We start from the raw sequence: 21,385 nt of genomic DNA on the forward strand, positions 1-21,385 counted from the left end.
AATGATAGGTTAGCACTTGTAAAGATAGGTAACTAATGGTAAGATTATGTTTGTAATGATAGGTTAGCACTTGTAAAGATAGGTAACTAATGGTAAGATTATGTTGATAATGATAGGTTAGGACTTGTAAAGATAGGTAACTAATGGTAAGATTATGTTGGTAATGATAGGTTAGCACTTGTAAAGATAGGTAACTAACAGTAAGATTATGTTGGTAATGATAGGTTAGCACTTGTAAAGATAGGTAATTAACGGTAAGATTATGTTGCTAATGATAGGTTAGCACTTGTAAAGATAGGTAACTAATGGTAAGATTATGTTTGTAATGATAGGTTAGCACTTGTAAAGATAGGTAACTAATGGTAAGATTATGTTGATAATGATAGGTTAGGACTTGTAAAGATAGGTAACTAATGGTAAGATTATGTTGGTAATGATAAGTTAGCACTTGTAAAGATAGGTAACTAATGGTAAGATTATGTTGGTAATGATAGGTTAGCACTTGTAAAGATAGGTAACTAATGGTAAGATTATGTTGGTAATGATAGGTTAGCACTTGTAAAGATAGGTAACTAACAGTAAGATTATGTTGGTAATGATAGGTTAGCACTTGTAAAGATAGGTAACTAATGGTTAGATTATGTTGGTAATGATAAGTTAGCACTTGTAAAGATAGGTAACTAATGGTAAGATTATGTTGGTAATGATAGGTTAGCACTTGTAAAGATAGGTAACTAACGGTAAGATTATGTTGGTAATGATAGGTTAGCACTTGTAAAGATAGGTAACTAACAGTAAGATTATGTTGGTAATGATAGGTTAGCACTTGTAAAGATAGGTAACTAACAGTAAGATTATGTTGGTAATGATAGGTTAGCACTTGTAAAGATAGGTAACTAATGGTAAGATTATGTTGGTAATGATAGGTTAGCACTTGTAAAGATAGGTAACTAACAGTAAGATTATGTTGGTAATGATAGGTTAGCACTTGTAAAGATAGGTAACTAATGGTAAGATTATGTTGGTAATGATAGGTTAGCACTTGTAGAGATAGGTAACTAATGGTAAGATTATATTGGTAATGATAGGTTAGCACTTGTAAAGATAGGTAACTAATGGTAAGATTATGTTTGTAATGATAGGTTAGCACTTGTAAAGATAGGTAACTAATGGTAAGATTATGTTGATAATGATAGGTTAGGACTTGTAAAGATAGGTAACTAATGGTAAGATTATGTTGGTAATGATAGGTTAGCACTTGTAAAGATAGGTAACTAACAGTAAGATTATGTTGGTAATGATAGGTTAGCACTTGTAAAGATAGGTAACTAACGGTAAGATTATGTTGCTAATGATAGGTTAGCACTTGTAAAGATAGGTAACTAATGGTAAGATTATGTTGATAATGATAGGTTAGGACTTGTAAAGATAGGTAACTAATGGTAAGATTATGTTGGTAATGATAGGTTAGGACTTGTAAAGATAAGTACCTAATGGTAAGATTATGTTGGTAATGATAGGTTAGGACTTGTAAAGATAGGTAACTAATGGTAAGATTATGTTGATAATGATAGGTTAGGACTTGTAAAGATAGGTAACTAATGGTAAGATTATGTTGGTAATGATAGGTTAGCACTTGTAAAGATAGGTAACTAACAGTAAGATTATGTTGGTAATGATAGGTTAGCACTTGTAAAGATAGGTAACTAACGGTAAGATTATGTTGCTAATGATAGGTTAGCACTTGTAAAGATAGGTAACTAACGGTAAGATTATGTTGCTAATGATAGGTTAGCACTTGTAAAGATAGGTAACTAATGGTAAGATTATGTTGATAATGATAGGTTAGGACTTGTAAAGATAGGTAACTAATGGTAAGATTATGTTGGTAATGATAGGTTAGGACTTGTAAAGATAGGTAACTAACAGTAAGATTATGTTGGTAATGATAAGTTAGCACTTGTAAAGATAGGTAACTAATGGTAAGATTATGTTGGTAATGATAGGTTAGCACTTGTAGAGATAGGTAACTAATGGTAAGATTATGTTGGTAATGATGGGTTAGCACTTGTAAAGATAGGTAACTAACAGTAAGATTATGTTGGTAATGATAGGTTAGCACTTGTAAAGATAGGTAATTAACGGTAAGATTATGTTGCTAATGATAGGTTAGCACTTGTAAAGATAGGTAACTAATGGTAAGATTATGTTTGTAATGATAGGTTAGCACTTGTAAAGATAGGTAACTAATGGTAAGATTATGTTGATAATGATAGGTTAGGACTTGTAAAGATAGGTAACTAATGGTAAGATTATGTTGGTAATGATAGGTTAGCACTTGTAAAGATAGGTAACTAACAGTAAGATTATGTTGGTAATGATAAGTTAGCACTTGTAAAGATAGGTAACTAATGGTAAGATTATGTTGGTAATGATAGGTTAGCACTTGTAAAGATAGGTAACTAATGGTAAGATTATGTTGGTAATGATAGGTTAGCACTTGTAAAGATAGGTAACTAACAGTAAGATTATGTTGGTAATGATAGGTTAGCACTTGTAAAGATAGGTAACTAATGGTTAGATTATGTTGGTAATGATAAGTTAGCACTTGTAAAGATAGGTAACTAATGGTAAGATTATGTTGGTAATGATAGGTTAGCACTTGTAAAGATAGGTAACTAACGGTAAGATTATGTTGGTAATGATAGGTTAGCACTTGTAAAGATAGGTAACTAACAGTAAGATTATGTTGGTAATGATAGGTTAGCACTTGTAAAGATAGGTAACTAACAGTAAGATTATGTTGGTAATGATAGGTTAGCACTTGTAAAGATAGGTAACTAATGGTAAGATTATGTTGGTAATGCTAGGTTAGCACTTGTAAAGATAGGTAACTAACAGTAAGATTATGTTGGTAATGATAGGTTAGCACTTGTAAAGATAGGTAACTAATGGTAAGATTATGTTGGTAATGATAGGTTAGCACTTGTAGAGATAGGTAACTAATGGTAAGATTATGTTGGTAATGATAGGTTAGCACTTGTAAAGATAGGTAACTAATGGTAAGATTATGTTTGTAATGATAGGTTAGCACTTGTAAAGATAGGTAACTAATGGTAAGATTATGTTGATAATGATAGGTTAGGACTTGTAAAGATAGGTAACTAATGGTAAGATTATGTTGGTAATGATAGGTTAGCACTTGTAAAGATAGGTAACTAACAGTAAGATTATGTTGGTAATGATAGGTTAGCACTTGTAAAGATAGGTAACTAACGGTAAGATTATGTTGCTAATGATAGGTTAGCACTTGTAAAGATAGGTAACTAATGGTAAGATTATGTTGATAATGATAGGTTAGGACTTGTAAAGATAGGTAACTAATGGTAAGATTATGTTGGTAATGATAGGTTAGGACTTGTAAAGATAAGTACCTAATGGTAAGATTATGTTGGTAATGATAGGTTAGGACTTGTAAAGATAGGTAACTAATGGTAAGATTATGTTGATAATGATAGGTTAGGACTTGTAAAGATAGGTAACTAATGGTAAGATTATGTTGGTAATGATAGGTTAGCACTTGTAAAGATAGGTAACTAACAGTAAGATTATGTTGGTAATGATAGGTTAGCACTTGTAAAGATAGGTAACTAACGGTAAGATTATGTTGCTAATGATAGGTTAGCACTTGTAAAGATAGGTAACTAACGGTAAGATTATGTTGCTAATGATAGGTTAGCACTTGTAAAGATAGGTAACTAATGGTAAGATTATGTTGATAATGATAGGTTAGGACTTGTAAAGATAGGTAACTAATGGTAAGATTATGTTGGTAATGATAGGTTAGGACTTGTAAAGATAGGTAACTAACAGTAAGATTATGTTGGTAATGATAAGTTAGCACTTGTAAAGATAGGTAACTAATGGTAAGATTATGTTGGTAATGATAGGTTAGCACTTGTAGAGATAGGTAACTAATGGTAAGATTATGTTGGTAATGATAGGTTAGCACTTGTAAAGATAGGTAACTAACGGTAAGATTATGTTGCTAATGATAGGTTAGCACTTGTAAAGATAGGTAACTAATGGTAAGATTATGTTTGTAATGATAGGTTAGCACTTGTAAAGATAGGTAACTAATGGTAAGATTAAGTTGATAATGATAGGTTAGGACTTGTAAAGATAGGTAACTAATGGTAAGATTATGTTGGTAATGATAGGTTAGCACTTGTAAAGATAGGTAACTAACAGTAAGATTATGTTGGTAATGATAAGTTAGCACTTGTAAAGATAGGTAACTAATGGTAAGATTATGTTGGTAATGATAGGTTAGCACTTGTAAAGATAGGTAACTAATGGTAAGATTATGTTGGTAATGATAGGTTAGCACTTGTAAAGATAGGTAACTAACAGTAAGATTATGTTGGTAATGATAGGTTAGCACTTGTAAAGATAGGTAACTAATGGTTAGATTATGTTGGTAATGATAAGTTAGCACTTGTAAAGATAGGTAACTAATGGTAAGATTATGTTGGTAATGATAGGTTAGCACTTGTAAAGATAGGTAACTAACGGTAAGATTATGTTTGTAATGATAGGTTAGGACTTGTAAAGATAGGTAACTAATGGTAAGATTATGTTGGTAATGATAGGTTAGCACTTGTAAAGATAGGTAACTAACAGTAAGATTATGTTGGTAATGATAGGTTAGCACTTGTAAAGATAGGTAACTAATGGTAAGATTATGTTGGTAATGATAGGTTAGCACTTGTAAAGATAGGTAACTAACGGTAAGATTATGTTTGTAATGATAGGTTAGCACTTGTAAAGATAGGTAACTAATGGTAAGATTATGTTGATAATGATAGGTTAGGACTTGTAAAGATAGGTAACTAATGGTAAAATTATGTTGGTAATGATAGGTTAGCACTTGTAAAGATAGGTAACTAACGGTAAGATCATGTTTGTAATGATAGGTTAGCACTTGTAAAGATAGGTAACTAATGGTAAGATTATGTTGGTAATGATAGGTTAGCACTTGTAGAGATAGGTAACTAATGGTAAGATTATGTTGGTAATGATAGGTTAGGACTTGTAAAGATAGGTAACTAATGGTAAGATTATGTTGGTAATGATAGGTTAGCACTTGTAAAGATAGGTAACTAACAGTAAGATTATGTTGGTAATGATAGGTTAGCACTTGTAAAGATAGGTAACTAATGGTAAGATTATGTTGGTAATGATAGGTTAGGACTTGTAAAGATAGGTAACTAACAGTAAGATTATGTTGGTAATGATAGGCTAGGACTTGTAAAGATAGGTAACTAACAGTAAGATTATGTTGGTAATGATAGGTTAGGACTTGTAAAGATAGGTAACTAACAGTAAGATTATGTTGGTAATGATAGGTTAGCACTTGTAAAGATAGGTAACTAACAGTAAGATTATGTTGGTAATGATAGGTTAGCACTTGTAGAGATAGGTAACTAACAGTAAGATTATGTTGGTAATGATAGGTTAGGACTTGTAAAGATAGGTAACTAACAGTAAGATTATGTTGGTAATGATAAGTTAGCACTTGTAAAGATAGGTAACTAACAGTAAGATTATGTTGGTAATGATAGGTTAGCACTTGTAAAGATAGGTAACTAATGGTAAGATTATGTTGGTAATGATAGGTTAGCACTTGTAAAGATAGGTACCTAATGGTAAGATTATGTTGGTAATGATAGGTTAGCACTTGTAAAGATAGGTAACTAACAGTAAGATTATGTTGGTAATGATAGGTTAGCACTTGTAAAGATAGGTAACTAACAGTAAGATTATGTTGGTAATGATAGGTTAGGACTTGTAAAGATAGGTAACTAACAGTAAGATTATGTTGGTAATGATAGGTTAGCACTTGTAAAGATAAGTACCTAATGGTAAGATTATGTTGGTAATGATAGGTTAGGACTTGTAAAGATAGGTAACTAATGGTAAGATTATGTTAGTAATGATAGGTTAGCACATGTAAAGATAGGTACCTATCTGTAAAATGCAATTGACAGCAATAGGTGAGTAGTTATAAAAATAGGCAAAGTCACAAGTGCAAAACTTGGCAACTTCTGCAACTTTACAGTAGTATTTTATGTGTGTGTATTTAAGTGGCTGTAATGCCACTGATTTTAATCAGTGAAATTATGCAAGTTGCCACTCACTCATTCACTCACTCACTCACTCACTCACTTACTCACTCACTCACTCACTCAAAGGTTGTGTAAATGTTGTCAGATCTGATTTGATATAGCTCTATGTATCTTACCAAATGAATACAAAAAAGTCAAGAATTATAAGTACACAGCTTTCCTTCTTGTTGCAGATAATATATCTCAAACATTTCAAACTAATATGTGTTATTAGCCCCAAGGGGCAGAGCCCAGAAGGAGCTATAGAAATGACCTATGTCCATCCGTCTGTCCTTCCACATACAGCCATAACTCAGATACACACTGGTCAATTTCAACCAAACCTGGTACAACTATCAAGTACTTAGTCTATTAATTACATATACATGTCACTTAATTTCATGACCTTTACCTTCATTTCTAATATGACGGCCGTATTTGTGGCAAAAATTCACATTTTGCCTCTTACCTTTAAAGGTCTTATAGATACAGACTCCATTCAAGTGTCTACACCCACATTATCAATAGTGAGCTTTCTAATGAGACCTTGAACTATGACCTTAACCTTCATCTTCAAATTCAAACAGGCATAATAATGTTAACCTACATGTATATCTCTGACATGCATACGCTGATTTCAACCAAACCCGGTACAAATGTCAAGAACTATAGGTTAAATATTCAGGTCACATAATTTTGTGACCTTGACCTTTATGGCAAAATGGCAGCCATATTTGTGGTACTTTTTAGTCTCCCAAAAGGGGGAACTAGTACGATGGGCTCTGTGTGTCTGGAATACATCATTTCTCTGACATGCAAAATCATATTTGATTCAAACCTGGTGCAAAGTTGACATCATATGGAACATATGCACATCACTTTGTTTTTTGGTGTGTGCAAATTGACCAAATGGTGGCCATATTTGTAATTAAAAATCAATATTTACTTCATAACTAAAAAATAATACCAATGGTGTTGTAGCACAACTGTACAGTTTTTAGCGCAACTGAACTAAGGTTCAGTAGTGCTATGGGGATTGCCCGGTGTCTGTGTGTGTGTGTGTGTGTGTGTGAACGAGTTAAAGTCAAAAACTGCTGAACCGATTGCTTTGATATTTGGTGGTCATGTTACTTCTGATGTTAAATTGAAAATGATTGCATCAGAGATGTGGGTTTTGGGTCAAAAAATGCGATTTTTGGTCAAAAAACTTAAACTCCAAAAGTACTGGGCAGATGGAGTCATGATGGGTGAATGGCTAGTGTGACCGGCTTGGAATCTACAGGTTGCAGGTTCGAGCCCCGTCGCTGCCTGCTGTTTGTTTCTGAGTGGCTAAAGTCATTGGGCAAGATTTGAACCACGACTGTGCCTCAGTCAACCCAGCTGTATAACTGGGGACCTGGTAGGATGTAGGCTGCAATGTGAAGGTTTTAATCATATGCGCTTAAATGGCTGCAATGGATTGTATGCTCCCCGGGGAGTTGAGGAAGACTAAAGGGCTGTTGTGCCGTTTCTGATCCGAGCCAGGGGTAATAATTGTAAAGCGCTTTGAGCACGGAGTGGGAAATCGCTATATAAGAAACCAAATATAATTGGCCTGAAATTCGGTGGGAACATTCTTAGGTATAAGTAAATTAAGGTTTGTTCATGACATGATGATTCCCTCAGTAATATGCAAATTAAGGCTAAAAATGTGCCTTTTTGGTCAAAAACCTATAATTCTAAAACTACTCAGCAGATTAGGCTGAAATTTAACAGGGATGCATCTGTGGGTGTATAGATGAAGAAATATTAAGCATATAATGATATCATCAGTAATATGCAAATTAGATATAACAATGTGAATTTTGGTCAAAAAAATTATATCTCAAAAAGTACTTGTCAATGAGACTGAAACTTGGTGAGATATTTCTAGGTGTTATTCTGCAGATTTTTTTGCAAATATTTTGACACAGTTGGCCCTAGCAACCATGACCACGCCCTTAGCAACAACCAAATGGCAATATATTTTGGTCAAATAACATCATCTGGAAGGCAAGTGAGTAAACATTCAAAATATGTATGCAAATATCCCTAGCAACCATGACCATGCCCATAACAACAGCCAAATTGTCGTGTATTTTCACAAAGATAACAACAGGGATTAAAAGACAATTGAATAAACATTCAAAAAATGTTTGTAAATTTGCCTAGTAACAAGACCACACCCATAGCAATAGTGAAATAGTCACGTATATTGCAAAGATAATAGTAGAAAGACAAATGAATGAACATTCAAAAATGTATGCAAATGTGCCTAGCAACAAGGCCACACCCATAGCAACAGCCAAATGATCGCATATATTGCAAAGATAACAACAGGGATTAATAGCCAAATGAATCAATATTCAAAAAATGTATGCAAATATACCTAACAACAAGACCACACACATAGCAACAGCCAAATGATCAGGAATATTGCAAAGATGACATAAGGGACTCATAGTCAAGTGAACAAACAGTCAAAAAATGTATGCAAATATGTCTAGCAACATGACCACACACATAGCAACAGCCAAATGATTGCTAATATTGCAAAAATAACAACAAGGCTGGATAAGCAACTGGATAGTCATTCAGTAAATGAACACCTAGCATGGATCAACGTGTGAATAAACATTTTTAATAAACTGTACAGTTGTGCTACAATGCCATTGGCACTATTTTTCAATGTTGCTACTATAGTTCTTTATCTTCATCTGACCTTATCTTTGGAATGGCTTTTAATGGGAAGTGGTGTCCTGCTGTTTGCAAAACATCCTGTCAAGTTTTATGAATGAAATCTATCAGTACAATCAATTTAGTCCAACTAGTTAACAAAGGCGATTCATACACTTTCCTTCCAACAAAGACTGCACCAAATTGATGAAACTTGCTAAAGATATTGACCAAGTAAAGATATGATGGTATCAATTCAATTGCTAATTTGCATATTTGATGAACTTTTGCAATAAGAGATATATAGCCAGGACTGTACCGAATTCAATTGAACTTGCTACAGATATTGATTACACAAAGGTAGGACAGTACATAAAGACATTTCAAAGTCTCAGCAAGCACATTAATGACATTTCCTCTGATACGGGAGCATTTTCAGTTCATCTCTGGTTACACCTAATTTGCATATCACTGATGAGATCATTATATACTTAATATTTCTTCATCTATACACCCCAAAATGCATCCCCATTAAATATCATCCCAATCTGCTCAGTAGTTTTGGAATTAAAAACTTTTGACCAAAAAGACACATTTGTAGCCCCAAATTGCATATTACGGATGGAATCATGTCATAAACAAATTTAATCTACATATATCACGATCATTTTGCTTTGAACAATTTTCCAACTAAACAAGGCTATCAGTCTGGCTGTTTGTTAAGTTGTCCACACACACACACACACACACACACACACACACACACACACACACACACACACACACACACACACACAGCACTGACAGACACTGCATCATGCCGATAGCACTACTGAACTTTATTAGTTCAATTGTACTACTGAGAGATTATTTACAAATGAATAAATATATGCCTAACAACAAGACCATGCCCATACCAACACAGAAATGGTTATTAATATTGCAAATATGAAAAAAAGAATAGTTAGAGAAGTGGATAAACATTCCAAAATTGACATCCTAGCAGCTAAGATAATGCACCAAAGCAGTGGTATATAGGTAATAAGACACATGGTCCCGAATTGGCATATGAATTTACATTTTAAAATCTAGCACAAACTGTGCAGTTGTGTTATAACACCATTGGTGGTATTTTGTAAAGAATGTATTCAAGTTTATTGCTTTAGAAATTAACAGCACATTAGCATTGGGGGCTATGCCATCAACAAAGTAGAAGACTTGTTCTATATACAATGATAAATTGATATTTCACAGATGATACACAGAAGACAACTGCAAAGATAACAACAATATCCTCTTTAGACCAACAGTCTGATATTGATAGCCGATCTGAACAAAAAGAGACAGAGACTGTCCCCCAGTCTAAAGAGAAAGAAACTGAACCAACCTCTGATCAACAAGAAATAACAGTTGAAAAACTAGGTGAAGGTGACCAAGAAAAGAGAGAAAGTCACGGTGAACTAGAAACTAGTTCAGAACAGGGCAAGGACACAGAAAATGAATTTCAAGAGCCTGTGACAGAAGTACAAATGGAACCAGATCAGCCAGAAAGCAATGCTGAATCAGAACAACCAGAAATAGAAACTAAATCTGTGCCAGAACAACCAGACAGTGAAGTACATCCTGAACCAGAAACAATGGAATCTGCAACTCATTCAGAACCAGAACAAACAGAAAGTGAAACCATATCTGAGCAAAAACAACCAGAAATGGAGACCTACTCTGAGCCAGAACAACCAGAAACAGAAATCAAATCTGAGGCAGGACAACCAGAAAGCAACACCCATTCAGAAGCAGAACAAGCAGGCACAGACATCCAGTCTGATTCAGAAAAAACAGAAACTGAAATTCAGTCTGTACTTAGGCAACCAACAACTAAAAGTGATCTTGAGGAAGAAAAAGCCAAGGATATTTCTCCTGAAAAGAAGCAAGAAGAAATTCAGCCTGAGCCTGTAAAAGCAGACACCGAAAATGTTTTGGAAGGAGAACATGCAACAAGGGAAACCTTCTCAGATGCAGAACAACAAGTAGCAAAATCAATTATAGAAAGTCATACAGAAGATGAACAACTAGAAACAACGTCTGAGCCTGAACCAGAACAACCAGAAACTGAAACACATTCAGAACAACCAGAAACTGAAACACATTCAGAACCAGAAACTGAAACACAGTCAAAACAACCAGAAGTTGACTCCAATTCTACACCAGAACAAGAAGACACAGAAATTCCCCCACAACCAGAAACAGAAACCCACTCTGAGCTAGAACAACCAGAAACTGAAACCCACTCTCAGCCAGAACAACCAGAAACTGACATCCCCTCTCAGCCAGAACAACCAGAAACAGAAACCTGCTCTCAGCCAGAACCAGAAACTGAGACCCACTCCGAGCTAGAACAAGCAGAAACTGAAACCTACTCTGAACCAGAACAACCAGAAACTGAGACCCACTGTGAGCCAGAACAACTAGAAACTGAAACCCACTCTGAGCCAGAACATTCAAAAAATAAAACCCACTCTGAGCCAGAACCAGAAATTGAAACCCACTCTGAGCCAGAACAACCAGAAGGTGAAACCCACTCTGAGCCAGAAGAACCAGAAATTGAAACCCACTCTGAGCCAGAACAACCAGAAGGTGAAACCCACTCTGAGCCAGAACAACCAGCTAGTAATCCTGATGCTGAACCTGTTGTAACTGAAGCAGAAATTCATCCAGAACCTGAAGATAGCTCTGTACCAGAACAAAAAGAAACAGACACCAAAGTAGAAAGTGAGCCACAACAAAGTGAGCCACAACAAAGTGAGGAAAATGATGATGCTAACTCAGATGAAAGTTCAGATGATCTTAAAGCAAAGATACTGGGGAAGAAAAACGTGAAACTTGGCAATGCTAAATATAGCCAATCACAGGTAAGTTGACAGTAAAACTTGGCAATTCTAAATATAGCTAATCACAGATAAGTTGGTCAGTGAAACTTGGCAATGCAAAATATAGCCAATCACAGGTAAGGTGAGAGTGAAAATTCCAAATGCTAAATATAGCCAATCACAGGTAAGTTGACAATGAAAATTCCCATGCTAAATATAGCCAATCACAGGTAAGTTGACAGTCAAACTTCAGTAGTTAGATTTACCTACAGTGGTATCAGTAGTTAGATTGACCCACAGTGGTATCAGTAGTTAGATTGACCCACAGTGGTATCAGTAGTTAGATTTACCCACAGTGGTATCAGTAGTTAGATTTACCTACAGTGGTATCAGTAGTTAGATTTACCTACAGTGGTATCAGTAGTTAGATTTACCCACAGTGGTATCAGTAGTTAGATTTACCCACAGTGGTATCAGTAGTTAGATTTACCCACAGTGGTATCAGTAGTTAGATTGACCCACAGTGGTATCAGTAGTTAGATTTACCCACAGTGGTATCAGTAGTTAGATTTACCCACAGTGGTATCAGTAGTTAGATTTACCCACAGTGGTATCAGTAGTTAGATTTACCTACAGTGGTATCAGTAGTTAGATTTACCCACAGTGGTATCAGTAGTTAGATTTACCCACAGTGGTATCAGTAGTTAGATTTACCTACAGTGGTATCAGTAGTTAGATTGACCCACAGTGGTATCAGTAGTTAGATTTACCCACAGTGGTATCAGTAGTTAGATTTACCTACAGTGGTATCAGTAGTTAGATTTACCTACAGTGGTATCAGTAGTTAGATTTACCCACAGTGGTATCAGTAGTTAGATTTACCTACAGTGGTATCAGTAGTTAGATTGACCCACAGTGGTATCAGTAGTTAGATTTACCCACAGTGGTATCAGTAGTTAGATTTACCCAAAGTGGTATCAGTAGTTAGATTTACCCACAGTGGTATCAGTAGTTAGATTTACCCACAGTGGTATCAGTAGTTAGATTTACCCAAAGTGGTATCAGTAGTTAGATTTACCCACAGTGGTATCAGTAGTTAGATTTACCCACAGTGGTATCAGTAGTTAGATTTACCTACAGTGGTATCAGTAGTTAGATTTACCCACAGTGGTATCAGTAGTTAGATTTACCCACAGTGGTATCAGTAGTTAGATTTACCCACAGTGGTATCAGTAGTTAGATTTACCTACAGTGGTATCAGTAGTTAGATTTACCCACAGTGGTATCAGTAGTTAGATTTACCTACAGTGGTATCAGTAGTTAGATTTACCTACAGTGGTATCAGTAGTTAGATTTACCTACAGTGGTATCAGTAGTTAGATTTACCCACAGTGGTATCAGTAGTTAGATTTACCTACAGTGGTATCAGTAGTTAGATTGACCCACAGTGGTATCAGTAGTTAGATTTACCCACAGTGGTATCAGTAGTTAGATTTACCTACAGTGGTATCAGTAGTTAGATTTACCTACAGTGGTATCAGTAGTTAGATTTACCTACAGTGGTATCAGTAGTTAGATTACCTACAGTGGTATCAGTAGTTAGATTTACCTACAGTGGTATCAGTAGTTAGATTTACCCACAGTGGTATCAGTAGTTAGATTTACCCACAGTGGTATCAGTAGTTAGATTTACCTACAGTGGTATCAGTAGTTAGATTTACCCACAGTGGTATCAGTAGTTAGATTTACCCACAGTGGTATCAGTAGTTAGATTTACCCACAGTGGTATCAGTAGTTAGATTTACCCAAAGTGGTATCAGTAGTTAGATTTACCTACAGTGGTATCAGTAGTATAGATTTACCCACAGTGGTATCAGTAGTTAGATTTACCCACAGTGGTATCAGTAGTTAGATTTACCCACAGTGGTATCAGTAGTTAGATTTACCCACAGTGGTATCAGTAGTTAGATTTACCTACAGTGGTATCAGTAGTTAGATTTACCCACAGTGATTGACAAAAGTTAGATTTGCCAAACGATTCAACTGAATGACATTGTATTGATATTGTTTTTCATTTAGATACAAGTAGTCATCGACAGTCTGGCTGAAAATATACAAATGGAGTGTTTGGAATGGACTGAAAGTCCTTTAAATAAAGACACTGTCAGGGACTTAGAAACAGCTTTACAGGGTTCAAATATTAAGGTAATGTAAATAAAGATATTACAGTGTAGTAAACTTTAATGTAACATTGTAATGTAAATGAAGACATTACAGTGTAGTAAACGTTAATGTAACATTGTAATGTAAATAAAGACATTACAGTGTAGTAAACTTTAATGTAACATTGTAATGTAAATAAAGAATTACAGTGTAGTAAACATTAATGTAACATTCTAATGTAAATAAAGATATTACAGTGTAGTAAACTTTAATGTAACATTGTAATGTAAATAAAGACATTACAGTGTAGTAAACTTTAATGTAATATTGTAATGAAAATAAAGACATTACAGTGTAGTAAACTTTAATGTAACATTGTAATGTAAATAAAGACATTACAGTGTAGTAAACTTTAATGTAACATTGTAATGTAACATAACAAATGTATGGAAATATGCCTAGCAACAAGACCACACCCCTAGCAACAGCCAAATGACGGTGTATGTCATAAAAATAATAACAGGGATTAATATAGCCACGCAAATAAACATTCAAAAAATGTAGGCTAAAATTCCTGGCAACAAAACCATGCCTATATTCCATAGCAACAGCCAATTAGTGGGGTATATTTCAAAGATATCAGGCATGGGTAGACATGTGAATAAAGATTCCAAAAATGTATGTAAATTTGCCTAGCTACAGCTCATGCCCATGGCAACAGCCAAAAACAATTGTGCTGCAATGCCATTGGCACTTTTTTTATGATATTTAAGGAAATTTGCAATTACAGATAAACATATGTAATAATAGCAGAACCCCATGCCACATAAGTTCCAGTGTGGGTACTCAGAGATATTTGCACTCATGCTTGCAGTATTTTCTGAGGCACTTTTACTCATTACACTCATGAAATTACAGCTGCAGAGAACACTGCAAGCACTTATGCAAATACTTCAAGTATGCCAGCATTACATTCGTGTGTCATTGGGTTCTGTTATACTATTCAATGTGCTCAAGTTTTAGTTTGTTTGTTTGTTTGTTTGTTTTACAGAAACTGGAGCTGACTTTTACCAGCTTAGATGAAAATTGTGTACATTCTTTGATACCGTTGATAAAACATCACCTAAACAAGTCATTACAGATATTAAGGTATTGTAGTTGTAACATTCAAACTCTTATCTAGTTGCAAAGTTGTTTACAATTGGCATTTCTCTCCAAACTAATTTCTGTTGAAGGAAAGATACTCACCTAAATGTTCTTACCGTAGGATTTGCGTACAATTCCTGATGCTTTTCCAATAAACTTTTTAGCTCCACTGTCAAAGACAGTCAGTGGAGCTATAGGGGTAGGTGTGACCTTCAAGTTGACTGTCGTCCGTCCGTCTGCCCGTCCGTCCGTCCGTCCGTCCATCAACTTTTTGTATTTCAATCTTCTTCTCCAAAACTAATGGGTCTATTGAGCTGAAATTTAGTGTGAAGGTGTCTTGAAAAACCCAGATTTCAGTTTGTTCAAGAGAATTTGGCCAGATGATAAATATGCAAATTAGGTCTAAAAATATAATTTTTTGTGAAAATGTTTCAAAAATCTTCTCCAAAACTGCTGGGCCAATTGAGTTGAAATTTCTTGTGTAGGTCTCATTTGATGAGCAGATGTAAGTTTGTTTAATTAAGACAGGTTGATTGGGTCATTGATATGCAAATTAGAGGTAAAAATAAAAGTTTTGTAAAATGATGACTATAAGGTACAATATTTTACCAACTTTCTGTGTGAAATGTATTCTATAGTGTGTGTGTGTGTGAGTCATCATATGAAACCTTTAATTACTTTGCTAAAACAAAACTTCATAGTGTAAGAGCTGAGCAACAGAACCACTTCTACACATGTTACAAAAAAAAAACACAGCGGAGCTATTCTGACCAGTACACTGTACAATATTTTACCCACAACTCTCTGTGATTTGTACTGTTGGACATCATCTCAGGTTGATTGGGTCATTGATATGCAAATTAGAAGTAAAAATAAAAGTTTTGTAAAATTATGACTATAAGGTACAATACGTACTTGTGTGGCAATCACATTCCTCCATTTCTGCCTGTTCCCATAGTCATTGATGTTTAATCCAATCTGTTTACATTGTCCTTCCATGTCAGCTTTGGTCGCCCTCTCCCTCTTTTTCCATCCACCTCCAGATTCCATGCCCTCTTCACTCCTTCTCTCTCATCTTTCCTCAGCACATGTCCACACCATCTCAGACAGCTGCGCTTTGCTACCTCTACAATTGACTCACATAGACCGAGCCGTTCCATTAGCACCTCTGAGCCAACCCTGTCACTCAATTTGACACCACATATCTTTCTAACCATAGCTCTCTCTGCTATCCTCAAAATACCCTCTTCCACTGCTCTCATTACCCATGTTTCTGCCACATATGTCATAACTGGAAATACATCAAAAGAAAAGATCTAAAAATATGCTATGGTGAAACACTGGGATGAATTAGAGAAAGACATTACACTGAAACATTTATTCTCAGAATAGCAGAAAAACAACTCTGAAGGACAAATTGGTGAGAACAAAAGAAACATAAACATACGAACAATCTGATCACAACTTAGATATCCTTGTCTTCTTATTAAGAGAACAAGAGACTTAAAAATAAATAGTAACGAAAACTACAATTGTAGAACAGAAAACCAACATGTTTAAACTAAACATACAAACAATACAACATTTTAATAACACAAACATGCACTTTAGTTCCAAAACTTGTGTCAGAGGCATAAAAATATGAAAACTTCATGACCACATTTCGCCCATAGCTTTCCTTAAATAAAACATGATCAGATAATAAAGTATAGATACATTATAACACAAACTAATGCTATATACGGAACAGAGTAGTATTGACGTGTGAACATGTGTTCCCCCACTTTACTACATTTTCAAATATGAGTAGCGAACTACTCACACCTTTGCAAAACACTAGTTACGTGTAGTTTGTTGTGATCACATAATATTGGTCATTAGGATGTACACATTATAGAGGTCATGGGTTATTGAATATATTCAAGGTGATTCAAAATACTCACATTCACTATTGCTATTTTGCTAGGTGACATGTTCGTGAAAAGTATTCTGGTTTTAAAACTTTAAAAAAGCGTCTGTAAAAACCTTTTTTTTCAGTCAGTTCCCATCAGAATTACTGTGTGGATTTTTATGTGTTTTAAATAACTATGGCAAGTAAATTTAGTAGGATCGTTGTGTACCGCTCCGTTCAAGAATTTTCGGTAGAAAACGACTGATTTGACCAGAAGCTGAAGCTGACCTCGTTTGACCAGGCGATTTTCCCCCAGTCGCTTGTAAACTGTTATTCCTTTCCTAAATGGTTTTATTCTTGGCGATATTCTTATAAAATCGGTAGCGATGTCATAAATACAACACGTGTTGTATTTATGACATTGCTACCGATTTTATAAGAATATCGCCAATCCCTATAATAACGTCATTGTTCTGTATTAGGACCGTCATAGACAAGAATAAAACCATTTAGGAAAGGAATAACAGTTTACAAGCGACTGTGGATTTTCCACAGCAAGTAGCAACACGGGACGTTCTTGGTATTTACTAAACTCACACTTCAGACCCACTATAAAAAAATGTGATGTTTTCAGATAACATGTAACTTGTGATTAATTCTATATTGTCGTGCAATTTGGAGTGACAGTGAACCAGAATGAAGACAACTTGCGTAAGGAAGGCGGCATGCCTAGGCTAGGCATGGGGTTGAAGTTATGCAAGAGCAGTCTCACTGCCGACTGTGAATCGACCAAACTTTGTTTATTGGCCGACAGTTTACATGTAAAGTTAAACGACATGAATGTGTCTTGTCATTTCCAAAATGCAAATATTTGGCAAGTAAAAATAATTAAAATAATTACAACTTTAATTTGGCTTCAGACTTTGCGTTATGTTTTTCGTATCTTTCCCCGTTTTACATGTAATTTTAAATCAGAAAAGGTTCTCTCTGGTCATGTCAGTGGTTAGCCTTGCTTACATACGACAGGCGGTGCACAAGTCTATATAGGGACAATTTGTCAGAATCGAGTCCCGGATTACTCTGTATGCAAGCACGACTAGTCAGTGATCATACCGGGACTGCGCCGGTCACAAGAAACTCTGTAAATTAAAATATCAGACAATGTATGTATTAATCGCCATCTTAGTTTCCGTACGGCGACAATCCCAAGTACCCGGATGCACGAGGGACTAACCCGGAAACCCGTTGTCAGCCATACGTTACAGTGGTAACATCGTCCAAGAAATCACTGCGTTCAGAGTGTCATTATTCACAGAATTGTTGTTTTCGAGTGAAAACCCGTCTTGAATTGTATAAGTCTAACAAATGAAGACATGTCAAGTTATATTTTGGAAGTTGTATCGCTAGTTTGAGACGATTTTCTCACGTACTATCGAGGCTTGGACCTTACTCCAGTTCAGCGGGAAGTTTAGCCAGTCCGATAATTCTTTCTGGTTTAGTTTACAACACTTTTGATCACGCAGATTTTGTTTTTGTGATGAAAAGAAATTTAAAAAAAAAGATCACTTCAACCATTTCGTTGTGTTTTCTTTGTGAAAGGTAATCGAACATGAACGAGTGTTACCACTGTAACGTATGGCTGAGAATGACTCTCTTCCAGGTTAGTCCCTTGGGATAGTGATATGGAAATTAGGCTAAAATGTTTGAAATATCGCTAGCAACAAGACCATGTCCATAGCAACAGCCAAATATAGTTGTTCTACAATACCATTGGCCCTCTTTTTATATCAACTTGTAACAGTAGTTGAGCTCCTAGTTTTATCGACGCCCGAATCGGCAATAGAATTCGACGAACAACTTGAACCTATACTCTCTGATATACTCTCCTGATATACTCTCCAAAATCACTACCATTTTCACTATTGTTGCTATTGTACGACACAACACCTACATAAAAATCCAAATCAATCTATCGAACATGGTAAAATCGTCATTGAAAAAAGATTCATCACATAGCCATCACACAGCCAAACCATTGTCCTATCTCTGTGGTAAATACAACAGGACATAAGCAGCAGTATTAAAAGAGGTTGCTTTTTTTTTCAATGAGGAAAGATATGTTAGTTTGCCAGAATATCATTTTATTTGATTGTTCCAGAAGGTTCTTTCTTCTAATGAAGTAAGGTAATGTCTGAAGTAAGGTAACTGATTGACTATTGTCTTTTCACAGTTTGAAGGGTAATCCCCTTGGTGATGGTGGTGTTCGTCATTTGGTTGGTGCCTTACAGGATTCAGATAAACAGTTGGAAGATTTGGATCTAAGTCAGTGTCAAGTTGATGTAGAAGGTGCTAAACACATTGCCAAATTATTACAAGTCAAGAAAGGTATCAAAACCTTACAACTTAATGGTAACAGCAGTGACTTAACAGGATGGGAAGCTATCAGTGAATCTCTGACAGACAACACCTCACTGTTAGTACTCCATGTTAACAACAATAATCTTGGTAATAAAGGATGTGAAATGATTGCTGATTCATTAATGGACAATGAAACATTGACAACACTATCTGTGGAAAACAATGACATTGGTTCTCCTGGAGGTGACAAACTTGTACAGTTAGTCAAAGAAAACGAAATTATTGAGAAAATATCTGCCAGGGAAGGTAACTCAATTGAAGATAAATTGCTGAATGAAATGGAGGAAATTTTAGAAACTGGTACTTTTGTTGACTAGTGGTTTTAGTTGACTTTCAGTTCAACATAATGATTATTAAGTTTTGATAGTAATTGAAGTTTTAATTGAGTTGAGAAACTCATCAATAACTCCATTTTTATGAAGTGTTTCATATTGTATGTATACCATTATAGAGTACATGGCATGTATATGCTAAGTGTAAGATGATTAAGGCTTGATTTCAACCTTTTATACCTGCTTGAAAAGATGCAATTAAAGAGTGTGTTAATTAAGTTTTTGCAATTGATAGTATAAAATGACATTTAAGATTGTTAGATAAATTACTATGTTTACTTATAAGCATAACTGAGGTTCAGTAGTGCTATAGGGATCGCCCGGTGTCTGTCTGTCTGTGTGTGTGTGTGTGTGTGTGTGTGTGTGTGTGTGAACAACTTAAAGTCAAAAACCGCTGAATCGATTGCCATGATATTTGATGGGTCCATTACCTTGGGTGTCTAGTTGGGAAATTGTTCAAATCAAAATGATCCCTTCACAGTGATTTGGGTCAAAAAATGTGATTTTTGGTCAAAAAACTTAAACTCATAATTTACTAGGCAGATTGGTGAGAAATTTGATGGGAACATTGTTAAGTGGGTGTAAAGTAAGATTTGTGCATGACATGATGATTCCATCAGTGATATGCAAATTAGGGCTAAAAATGTGTCTTTTGGGTTAAAAATCTATAATTCCAAAACTACTGAGCAGATTGGGCTGAAATTTAATGGGAATGTATCTAGGGATGTATGGACAAAGAAATATTAAGCATACAATGATTCCATGACTTATATGCAAATTAGGTGTAAAAATGTTCATTTTTGGTAAAAAACTTATATCCCAAAAAGTACTTGGTCATCGAGTCTGAAACTTGGTGAGATGTTTCTGAAAGTGTTATTCTGCAGATTTTCTTCTAAATATTTCGACAAAATTGGCAAATGAGTAAACATTCAAAAAATGTATGCAAATACCGTAGCAACCATGACCACGCCCATAGCAACAGCCAAACGGCCGTGTATTTCACAAAGATAACAACAGGGATTAATAGACAATTGAATAAACATTCAAAAAAACGTATGTAAATTTGCCTAGCATCAAGACCACGCCCATAGCAACAGCCAAATCACATATATTGCAAAGATAACAGCAGGAATTCATACACAAGTGAACAAAAACATACAAAAATGTATGCAAATATATCTAACGACATGACCACGCCCATAGCAACAGCCAAATGATAGCATATATCGTAAAGATAGCAACATGGTTGGCTAGGTAACTGGATAGTCATTCACCAAATGAACACTTATTGTTAGCATGGACTACCATATGGATAAACATGTTAAAAAACTGTACAGTTATGCCATTGGCGGTATTTTATTTAATATGGGATGAAGTATCCAGATGTAAATGATGAATATAAAGTTTTACAACTATAATGTGTAGTTGCTTCATTACATTATGTATTGCATCACTGCATCCAGTGTATATATAGTATGTCAATGAAATGTGCTATGAGTTACAAATAGCACTGTAAACTATAGAGTACAGTGATACAATAGATATAGAGTGATCCGTCCAATTAATGTTGATGTGTGTGTAATCATTTACTATTGAGTACATAGACATGGCAATATTATGTGGTTTTTACCCAATATCACCTCTTCATAATAATAATAATAATAATAATCCTTATTTAGACTCGATAGCCTCATAGGTATAATGCCT

General features: G+C 35.1%; 1 protein-coding gene across 1 annotated transcript in view; it reads left to right on the plus strand.

The window, feature by feature from the left end:
• The window catches only part of LOC144445423 (uncharacterized), a 28,880-nt gene extending 8,876 nt beyond the window's left edge, over positions 1–20,004 (plus strand). The window contains exons 6-9 of the mRNA XM_078134962.1: positions 10,116–11,770; positions 13,808–13,933; positions 14,943–15,040; positions 19,159–20,004. Coding sequence (XP_077991088.1) covers positions 10,116–11,770; positions 13,808–13,933; positions 14,943–15,040; positions 19,159–19,663 — 2,384 coding nt within the window. The 3' untranslated portion in view covers positions 19,664–20,004. The remainder of the gene's footprint in view (positions 1–10,115; positions 11,771–13,807; positions 13,934–14,942; positions 15,041–19,158) is intronic.
• The last annotated feature ends 1,381 nt before the right edge of the window (positions 20,005–21,385 follow it).

Source organism: Glandiceps talaboti, chromosome 14 (assembly GCF_964340395.1).
Source record: "Glandiceps talaboti chromosome 14, keGlaTala1.1, whole genome shotgun sequence".
NCBI lineage: Eukaryota > Metazoa > Hemichordata > Enteropneusta > Spengelidae > Glandiceps > Glandiceps talaboti.